Source organism: Phoxinus phoxinus, assembly GCF_949152265.1.
Source record: "Phoxinus phoxinus genome assembly, chromosome: 12".
Lineage (NCBI taxonomy): Eukaryota > Metazoa > Chordata > Actinopteri > Cypriniformes > Leuciscidae > Phoxinus > Phoxinus phoxinus.
This window is the reverse complement of record NC_136887.1, coordinates 36,045,044-36,056,249: the sequence shown is the minus strand read 5'-3', so window position 1 is coordinate 36,056,249 and position 11,206 is coordinate 36,045,044. Positions and strand designations below refer to the sequence as shown.

At 43.6% G+C, this 11,206-nt stretch overlaps 2 protein-coding genes across 5 annotated transcripts in view; one reads left to right on the top strand and one right to left on the bottom strand.

Annotated features, from left to right (window-relative positions):
• Nucleotides 1–4,521: 4,521 nt before the first annotated feature.
• Nucleotides 4,522–11,206, top strand: part of drd5a (dopamine receptor D5a) — a 10,281-nt gene continuing 3,596 nt past the window's right edge. For both annotated transcript variants that reach the window (XM_079630241.1, XM_079630240.1), the window contains exon 1: nt 4,522–6,246. In XM_079630241.1, the coding sequence (XP_079486367.1) occupies nt 4,901–6,151 (1,251 nt within the window). In that variant the 5' untranslated portion in view covers nt 4,522–4,900 and the 3' untranslated portion in view covers nt 6,152–6,246. The remainder of the gene's footprint in view (nt 6,247–11,206) is intronic.
• The window catches only part of slc2a9l2 (solute carrier family 2 member 9, like 2), a 53,417-nt gene continuing 49,399 nt past the window's right edge, over nt 7,189–11,206 (bottom strand). For all 3 annotated transcript variants that reach the window (XM_079630237.1, XM_079630238.1, XM_079630236.1), the window contains exon 14: nt 7,189–7,212. The gene's annotated coding sequence lies outside the window, so the exon portion shown is untranslated. The remainder of the gene's footprint in view (nt 7,213–11,206) is intronic.

Sequence of the window (11,206 nt, the reverse complement as noted above, 5' to 3'; positions counted from 1 at the left end):
AGTAAACAATATTATTATCAACCTTTTTTCTTTTTTTAAATGTCTCCAAACACACACTGAAGCGCAAGTTTAGCACAAGATCTTTATGCACTTTCAGATCGGTACATGTGTGTAATCTTCAAATAAATATAATATTCTATGAAGTAAACAGTGGCTTTAGTTTCTGTCTGTGTGTGTGTGTGTGTGTGTGTGTGTGTGTGTGTGTGTGTGTGTGTGTGTGTGTGTGTGTGTGTGTGAGTGTGAGTGTGTGAGTGTGAGTGTGAGTGTGTGTGAGTGTGAGTGTGAGTGTGAGTGTGTGAGTGTGAGTGTGAGTGTGAGTGTGTGTGTGTGTGTGTGTGTGTGTGTGTGTGTGTGTGTGTGTGAGTGTGAGTGTGTGTGAGTGTGAGTGTGTGTGTGAGCGTGTGTGTGTGAGTGTGTGTGTGTGTGAGTGTGAGTGTGTGTGTGAGTGTGTGTGTGTGTGTTTATTCCCGGGATTGTCAGCTTCTCTGCATCAGATCTTTGAAGCTCTATAATGAAGTCAAATATAAACATGTATTCAGCGAGTTATTAAAGAGAGTTATTAAAGAGAGTTATTAAAGAGAGTTAAAGCGTCAGACTCAGTTTCGTGATGAAAGCTCAGTCCTGTGACGTCTTGCTCTTCATGTCAAAGATGACCGAAACATCTGCTGGAGAATCCCAGGCCAGTTAAACGGCCAATTATGGCGTCTCGTGTTGACTTTCTTTTCTAAGCAAATGAAGATATTTAGAAGAATGTGTGGAACAACACTGACTCTGATGAAGAACCGGTGTGAGGACGCAAGATGTTCTGTGTTCATTAACCTCTGGCGCTCAGTCATTATGACCCGAAAAAGGAACTTTCTTTATTAACTGGAATGTTACGGAAAGGTTTTGGCACGTGCTGTGTGAACACACTCGTGGACACGACTGCAACAGGTTAAATGATCCTGAACACATCGTCACACTTGTGCTCGTCATTTCTGTCCCCAGGACATTATATGTATAAAACTGCATGAAAATTAACTCTAAAATACATTTTTATTATTGAGCTAAATGTCCTGCACATTAAGCTAACTACACATTTAAAATGAATAATTAATAAAAACTACATAGAACACAAAAAAATTGCATTTTCTGCATCTCCCCAAAACTTGTGTGACTTTATATCCAATCTATGCTTTTACATTTTTTTTCACGAGAAAAAAATATTCTATCTAATATTTTAGAAAAAATACACATTTTAGTCGTGTCCCCGGGTTCTCACTCAGTCCTGTTACCCAACAGAAACTTTTAACTCTCTCTTTTCCAGCACTTTAGACACAGTTGCTCCGCTGCGCTTAAAGAAGATTAAAGAACATAGTCCAACGCCGTGGCACAACGAGCACACACACACACACACACACACACACACACACACACACACACACACACACACACACACACACACTCAGGCCCTTAAGAGAGCAACCAGAACAATGGAGCGCAACTGGAAGAAAACTAAACTAGAGGTGTTTCGGATTTCATGGAAGGAGAGCTCGATTGCTTACAGAGAGGCTTTAAAAGCTGCTAGATCTGCTTATTTTTCAACCCTATTAGAAGAAAATAAACATAATCCTAGGTATTTATTTGAAACAGTGGCTAAACTAACGAAAAAGAAAGCTTCAAGCCCAGAAGTTTCCAAGCAACACAGCAGTAATGACTTTATGAACTTCTTCACTTATAAGATCGATAATATCAGGGACAAAATACGTACCAAAAACCTTTAAGCTAGCTATGATTAAACCGCTTGTTAAAAAACGCAACTTGATCGTACAGAATTAGTCAATTACAGGCCGATCTCTAATCTGCCATTTCTGTCAAAGATATTAGAAAAAGCAGTATCCTCACAACTGTGTTCCTTTCTAGAAAGAAATGATATCTGAGGATTTCCAGTCCGGATTTAGACCGTACCATAGTACCGAGACAGCTCTCGTTAGAGTCACAAATGATTTGCTCTTATCATCCGATCGTGGTTGTGTCTCTCTATTAGTGTTACTCGATCTTAGTGCTGCATTTGACACCATTGACCACAACATCCTTTTAAATAGACTCGAACATTATGTTGGCATTAGTGGAATTGCACTAGCATGGTTTAAATCATACTTATCTGACCGTTATCAGTTTGTAGCAGTAAATGAAGAGATGTCTTATCAATCACAAGTTCAGTATGGCGTACCACAAGGCTCAGTACTAGGACCACTGCTGTTCACTCTGTATATGCTACCATTAGGAGATATCATTAGGAAACATGGAATTAGCTTTCACTGTTATGCCGACGATACTCAGCTGTATATTTCTTCAAAACCTAACGAAACCTACCAATTCACAAAATTAACGGAATGCATAGCTGATATAAAAAACTGGATGACTAGTAATTTCCTACTACTAAATTCAGAAAAAACAGAGATTCTAATTATTGGACAAAAAACTTCCACACGTAATAACCTAGAGTACTGTCTAACACTTGATGATGCTCTGTTAAAGGAGAACTCCGGTCAATTTTAACATTGAGCTCAATTTTTAGTAAATTTGGAGTGCTGTCAATACAGAGAACAACGACAAAAATCGGTGTTGCCTACACCGTGTTATCCTATTTTTAAAATTTGCACCCTATTGACTTGAATGGGGCAAGTTTTAAACCTGCTTTTATCCTCTTAACATCTTTGATGTGTCATTACAAGTGCCCAGCCATGTTGAGTGATTCCTTCAGAGTGAACACGAGTGAATCTGACTGCAGTAGATGTGAAAGATATGAATAAAAATGATGTTAATTCAGCCAGCGCAAATACCTGTATTTAGTTCCTGTTTTCGGTGGAAGTCCAAAGTAGTCAATTGTCGAGTTCACGCGCGTGATCATAGTAACTAAACCTATGCCTGTGAACTCGACAATCGACTACTTTGGACTTCGACCGAAAACAGGAACTAAATACAGGTCTGTGCGCTGGCTGATATAACATCATTTTTATTCATATCTTTCACATCTACTGCAGTCAGATTCAGAGTCTCAGCAACACCTGAGGCACACACACACACACACACACACACACACACACACACACACACACACACACACACACACACACACACACACACACTCAAACACACACACACACACACACACACTCACACACACACACACACACACACACACACACACACACACACACACACACACACACACACACACACACACACACACACACACTCACTCACTCACACACACACACACACACACACACACACACACACACACACACACACACACTCACACACACACACACACACACACACTCACACACACACACACACACACACACACACACACACACACACACACACACTCACACACACACACACACACACACACACACACACACACACACACACACACACACACACTCAAACACACACACACACACACACACACACACACACACACACACACACATTCTCTCTCACTCACACACACACACACACACTCAAACACACACACACACACACACACACACACACACACTCATACACACACACACACACACATTCTCTCTCACTCACACACACACACACACACACACACACACACACTCACACACACACACACACACACACACTCACACACACACACACACACACACACACACACACACACACACACACACACACACACACACACACACACACACACACACACACACACACACACACACTCACCTTTCGAATCCTTTCTATCAAGAGACTGACGATGCGCGTGCACGCCTCTAGGCGGCGCTGCAGACGCACTTATGCTATTTTTAAATTTAATTCTGTTCAAAATTGCTTTATTGGCATGACTGTAAAATATTACATAATATTGTAATAAATAACAAAATATTGCCAAAGCTTGCAATAATAATAATAATCATAATAAAAAACATCAAAATAATAGAAAAAAATATTATAATATTAGGTTACACTTTATTTTAAGGTGTCATTGTTACAGTGTAATTATATATAGTGAGTAATATTAACTACATTACTATAGGGTTAGGTTGCGTGTGATTATGCATAATTAACAGTTATTACTACGGTAAGTACATGTAACAAGCACACTGTGAAATAAAGTGTTCCCTATTATAACATTACTTCAATTTAAATAAACAGTGTAACGAATCAGATTGTGTGAACACGCTTATGCTCGTGTCCGCTGATTGTTGCGCTGATTTGAATGAATCTTTAAAGCAAAACTCGCGTGCGCGCGCAGTGAATATGAGAGAATCAGTGCTTTATGAGGAACATATGAACGCTGTTCGTGTTTATAACGCCATGACGTCACTCCGCACACTTGTTTTTGCAGTTTGACATTTTTCTTGAATTTTACACACATATTTAAAGTTTAAAAAAAACTCGCACAAAATATGATTGTGAAAGAACTGCATGCATTATATTTCATGGATAAACGGAACAATATGAAATACAAAAGCAGAAGGAGAAAGGTGAGGTAATTATTGAATTGTGTTTTATTGCATATAAAAATCCGTGATTCCGCCGGTGACTCTTCTATTCATTCACTGTGTGTGTGTGTGTGTGTGTGTGTAAGCGCATCACTGTTTCCCTCTCTCTCTCTCTCTCTCTCTCTCTCTCTCTCTCTCTCTCTCTCGCTCAAAACAGCAGCGCACAGTTCTCTATCGCTCAGAGAGGTCGGACGACCGTCAAGCTCACACACACACACTTATCCGCGCGCCCGCGCTCGGATCATCTGGACCCGCTCGGTGTCGGATTCCCTCTTTGATCGCGCGCGTCCGTAATGCGGGACACACCGGCACCGGAGACGCACGCGCTCGCACACACACCCGATGGCGACCCGTGAGCGCGCCCGGGACTCAACATGCCCAACCGAACCGAGCCGGAGCCGCGGGAGCTGCTGGCGCGCGCGCTCACCGGTACCGTGCTGAGCGTTCTGATCCTCTGGACTCTGTTCGGGAACGTTCTGGTGTGCGCGGCCGTGCTGCGGTTCCGACACCTGCGCGCGAAAGTCACGAACATCTTCATCGTGTCGCTGGCCGTGTCGGACCTGCTCGTGGCCGTGCTCGTGATGCCGTGGAAGGCGGTCACGGAGGTCACCGGGTTCTGGCCGTTCGGCGCGTTCTGCGACATCTGGGTGGCGTTCGACATCATGTGCTCCACCGCGTCCATCCTGAACCTGTGCGTGATCAGCCTGGACCGGTACTGGGCCATCAGCAGCCCGTTCCGCTACGAGCGCAAGATGACCCCGCGCGTGGCGTGTGTGATGATCGGCGCGTTGTGGAGCCTGTCGGTGCTGATCTCCTTCATCCCGGTGCAGCTCGACTGGCACAAAGCCTCGGAGCCCGGGTCCAACGCCAGCGACGCGCGCGCCGCCGAGGACACCTGCGACTCGAGCCTGAGCCGCGAGTACGCGATCTCCTCATCCCTCATCAGCTTCTACATCCCCGTGGCCATCATGATCGTCACGTACACGCGGATCTACCGGATCGCGCACATCCAGATCCGGAGGATCGCTTCACTGGAGCGCGCGGCAGCGCATGCGCAAAACAACCGTACGAACCGGCTCGCGTGCCATCATCATCACCATCACCACCCTTCACAGAGCAGCCTGAAGTCGAACTTCAACCGCGAGACTAAAGTTCTGAAGACTCTGTCCGTGATCATGGGCGTGTTCGTGTTCTGCTGGCTGCCGTTCTTCGTGCTGAACTGCGTGATTCCGTTCTGCCCCCGCGAGCCGTCCGCGGGCCCGCCGTGCGTCAGCGACACCACCTTCGACGTGTTCGTGTGGTTCGGCTGGACCAACTCGTCGCTGAACCCAGTGATCTACGCGTTCAACGCGGAGTTCCGCAAGGGCTTCTCGAGCCTGCTGGGCTGCCGGAACCGGTGCCGGACCCCCGTGGACACGGTCAACATCAGCAACGAGCTCGTGTCCTACAACCAGGACACGCTGTTCCACAAGGAGGTCGCGAGCGCGTACGCCAACATCATCCCGAACGCGGTGGACGACGCGTTCGACCGGATCTCGCAGCTTTCCCACGGTGATGACGAGGACGACGCGTGCGATGTGGAGCGCGAGGCGGACGGCGCGTTCACGCAGAACGGCATTCGCTGACCGAGAGCGCGCGCACTGACGCTGGACTGTGAACGCGCTGCATACCGTTGCTGAACATGTGTATGAAATACTTACAGTTGTTGCCACGTGACCTGGTGAGTGGCGCGCGCTTATCATGCGTGCAGCTCTTTGTATGATGATGATGATGATGATGATGATGATAGTCAGTATCAGAAGAGAGATGTTAAAGCCGTGAGTTTAGAACACCTCTACTGCCCCAGTCAGACCAGTGTCCCCCAGTCAGACCAGTGTCCCCCAGTCAGACCAGTGTCCCCCAGTCAGACCAGTGTCCCCCAGACAGACCAGTGTCCCCCAGTCAGACCAGTGTCCCCCAGTCAGACCAGTGTCCCCCAGTCAGACCAGTGTCCCCCAGACAGACCAGTGTCCCCCAGACAGACCAGTGTCCCCCAGTCAGACCAGTGTCCCCCAGACAGACCAGTGTCCCCCAGTCAGACCAGTGTCCCCCAGACAGACCAGTGTCCCCCAGACAGACCAGTGTCCCCCAGACAGACCAGTGTCCCCCAGACAGACCAGTGTCCCCCAGTCAGACCAGTGTCCCCCAGTCAGACCAGTGTCCCCCAGTCAGACCAGTGTCCCCCAGACAGACCAGTGTCCCCCAGACAGACCAGTGTCCCCCAGTCAGACCAGTGTCCCCCAGACAGACCAGTGTCCCCCAGACAGACCAGTGTCCCCCAGACAGACCAGTGTCCCCCAGTCAGACCAGTGTCCCCCAGACAGACCAGTGTCCCCCAGACAGACCAGTGTCCCCCAGACAGACCAGTGTCCCCCAGTCAGACCAGTGTCCCCCAGTCAGACCAGTGTCCCCCAGACAGACCAGTGTCCCCCAGTCAGCCCCAGTAACACGAGTGTGTGCTGCTGTCTGCGGGCTGAGGCGACACTTCCGATATTAGTCTTGTTTTATGGAAATATTGAAAAATGTATTCTTTGCTTCAAACAACAACAAAAATCTGCCAATAGGGTCAGAAAATCAAAGACTTCATATTCTTCATAAAACAAGACTTATATCTTCAGTCATTTCCTTCTTCTCCAGTAAATGTGTCCTGGTTTATGAATGTTTAGATATTTGTGTTGCTGGAAAGCGGGTTTTTACAGTAGAGATATTAGAGATATTAGAGATATAGAGATATTATAGAGATATTACAGATATAGAGATATTACAGATATAGAGATATTAGAGATATAGAGATATTAGAGATATTAGAGATATAGAGATATTAGAGATATTAGAGATATAGAGATATTAGAGATATAGAGATATTATAGAGATATTACAGATATAGAGATATTACAGATATAGAGATATTAGAGATATAGAGATATTAGAGATATAGAGATATTATAGAGATATTACAGATATAGAGATATTACAGATATTAGAGATATTAGAGATATAGAGATATTAGAGATATAGAGATATTAGAGATATAGAGATATTATAGAGATATTACAGATATAGAGATATTACAGATATTAGAGATATTAGAGATATAGAGATATTAGAGATATTAGAGATATAGAGATATTATAGAGATATTACAGATATAGAGATATTACAGATATAGAGATATTAGAGATATTAGAGATATTAGACCGCTACAGTTGTCCTCACTTCCGGTTCAGTCGCCACACAACATTAATCATAAACAAAACACCGGAATTATACTGTGAACAATAAACTCAAATAACTACATCTGAACCCAAAATGATGAGAAATATGTAAACTGTGAAAGTTGCGTGATGAAGTTTACACCATACAGACTCACTCCATATAACATATAGATATATGATATGATATTATTAGGGGTGTAACAATATATCACAGCGACTATGTAGCCGTTAAACCGAAAGCTTAGACACATTTAATTCAGCACTAAATTTGGAGCCTTCCATCATATGTGTATAATTATTATTAATAATAAATTATGCAGGTAAATAATGTAGTTAGAGATGAATCTTGTGTGTCTAACTAACATCGGTAGTTGAACAGAATTATAAATATTTCTATTCTGCTGTCACCGACCAAAATTTGTTATTTTAATGATCAGGACTGTCCACTGTATGCGTTAGATAATTCTCTCTCTTAAACTCTATCCTGGCTCTCTTAAACTCTGTTATGTCTCTCTTTAACTCTATTCTGGATATCTTTAACTCTATCCTGACTCTCTTTAACTCTATCCTGGCTCTCTTTAACTCTATTCTGGATCTCTTTAACTCTATCCTGATTCTCTTTAACTCTATCCTGGCTCTCTTTAACTCTATTCTGGATATCTTTAACTCTATCCTGACTCTCTTTAACTCTATCCTGGCTCTCTTTAACTCTATTCTGGATATCTTTAACTCTATCCTGACTCTCTTTAACTCTATCCTGGCTCTCTTTAACTCTATTCTGGATATCTTTAACTCTATCCTGACTCTCTTTAACTCTATCCTGACTCTCTTTAACTCTATCCTGGCTCTCTTTAACTCTATTCTGGCTCTCTTTAACTTATTCTGGCTCTCTTTAACTCTATCCTGGCTCTATTTAACTCTATTCTGGCTCTCTTTAACTCTATCTGGCTCTCTTTAACTCTATTCTGGCTCTCTTTAACTCTATACTGGCTCTCTTTAACTATACTGGCTCTCTTTAACTCTATTCTGGCTCTCTTTAACTCTATTCTGGCTCTCTTTAACTCTATCCTGGCTCTCTTTAACTCTATCCTGGCTCTCTTTAACTCTATGCTGGCTCTCTTTAACTTATTCTGGCTCTCTTTAACTCTATTCTGGCTCTCTTTAATTCTATCTGGCTCTCTTTAACTCTATTCTGGCTCTCTTTAACTCTATACTGGATTTCTTTAACTCTATTCTGGCTCTCTTTAACTCTATCTGGCTCTCTTTAACTCTATTCTGGCTCTCTTACCCCTTTTCCACCAACAAGAACCGGGTGCTGGTTCAGAGCCAGAGCCAGAGCTGGTTCAGAGTTGGTTCGACTGACGAGCTTACTAAGAACCGGTTTGCCTTTCCACCGGCTAGAGCGCCACAACAGAGCCAGATCTTACGTCACTGTATACGTCTCATGTTGCCCAGCAACCGCTAGTGCGGTAGCGCCAAACACAAACACGCCAGGCTTGTTCGAGATGCATCGGCTTCTTGCAGATGACATCAAAGCACTGCGATAGCGATCTAAAAGCACAAGGAGTCCTATGCTCTCCAAACACTACCGCAGCTCCGATCGGTCCTCGCGCTCCGATGCATCTCGAACAAGCCATCAACAATAACGGACGTTGCAATAATGTGGATGCTCATGGGATTGCAAAAATACATCGGAATCCAACGCGTTCGTGCAGCTCGCCGTAACTTACATAGACGGATATTATAATCGAGCTGCTATTAGCTCGACTAGCTGCTATTTAAAAATGGCGGTCACAAGTTTCTATTCGTCTTGTTGGTCACGGTAACCCCGCCCCCAGCCCCTGACGCAAGCGGTTCTTACTTGGCTCCGTTCTAGACCCTGCAATGATTTGGTGCTACTTAAGAACCAGTTTTACTGGTTCGGAGCTGGTGCTTTGGCGGTGGAAAAACAAAGAACCGATTTGAAACTAGGCTCTGGCTCCGAACCAGCACCAGCTCTGCCTTGGTGGAAAAGGGGTATCTTTAACTCTATACTGGCTCTCTTTAACTATATTGGCTCTCTTTAACTCTATGCTGGCTCTCTTTAACTCTATTCTGGCTCTCTTTAACTCTATCCTGGATCTCTTTAACTCTATCCTGGCTCTCTTTAACTCTATGCTGGCTCTCTTTAACTTATTCTGGCTCTCTTTAACTCTATCCTGGCTCTCTTTAACTCTATCTGGCTCTCTTTAACTCTATTCTGGCTCTCTTTAACTCTATCCTGGCTCTCTTTAACTCAATCCTGGATCTCTTTGACTCTATCCTGGCTCTCTTTAACTCTATTATGGCTCTCTTTAACTCTATTCTGGCTCTCTTTAACTTATTCTGGCTCTCTTTAACTCTATTCTGGATATCTTTAACTCTATCCTGACTCTCTTTAACTCTATCCTGGCTCTCTTTAACTCTATTCTGGATCTCTTTAACTCTATCCTGACTCTCTTTAACTCTATCCTGGCTCTCTTTAACTCTATTCTGGATATCTTTAACTCTATCCTGACTCTCTTTAACTCTATCCTGGCTCTCTTTAACTCTATTCTGGATATCTTTAACTCTATTCTGGCTCTCTTTAACTTATTCTGGCTCTCTTTAACTCTATTCTGGATATCTTTAACTCTATCCTGACTCTCTTTAACTCTATCCTGGCTCTCTTTAACTCTATTCTGGATCTCTTTAACTCTATCCTGACTCTCTTTAACTCTATCCTGGCTCTCTTTAACTCTATTCTGGATATCTTTAACTCTATCCTGACTCTCTTTAACTCTATCCTGGCTCTCTTTAACTCTATTCTGGATATCTTTAACTCTATCCTGACTCTCTTTAACTCTATCCTGGCTCTCTTTAACTCTATTCTGGATATCTTTAACTCTATCCTGACTCTCTTTAACTCTATCCTGACTCTCTTTTTATCCTGGCTCTCTTTAACTCTATTCTGGCTCTCTTTAACTTATTCTGGCTCTCTTTAACTCTATCCTGGCTCTATTTAACTCTATTCTGGCTCTCTTTAACTCTATCTGGCTCTCTTTAACTCTATTCTGGCTCTCTTTAACTCTATACTGGCTCTCTTTAACTATACTGGCTCTCTTTAACTCTATTCTGTCTCTCTTTAACTCTATTCTGGCTCTCTTTAACTCTATCCTGGCTCTCTTTAACTCTATCCTGGCTCTCTTTAACTCTATGCTGGCTCTCTTTAACTTATTCTGGCTCTCTTTAACTCTATTCTGGCTCTCTTTAATTCTATCTGGCTCTCTTTAACTCTATTCTGGCTCTCTTTAACTCTATACTGGATTTCTTTAACTCTATTCTGGCTCTCTTTAACTCTATCTGGCTCTCTTTAACTCTATTCTGGCTCTCTTTAACTCTATCCTGGCTCTCTTTAACTCTATTCTG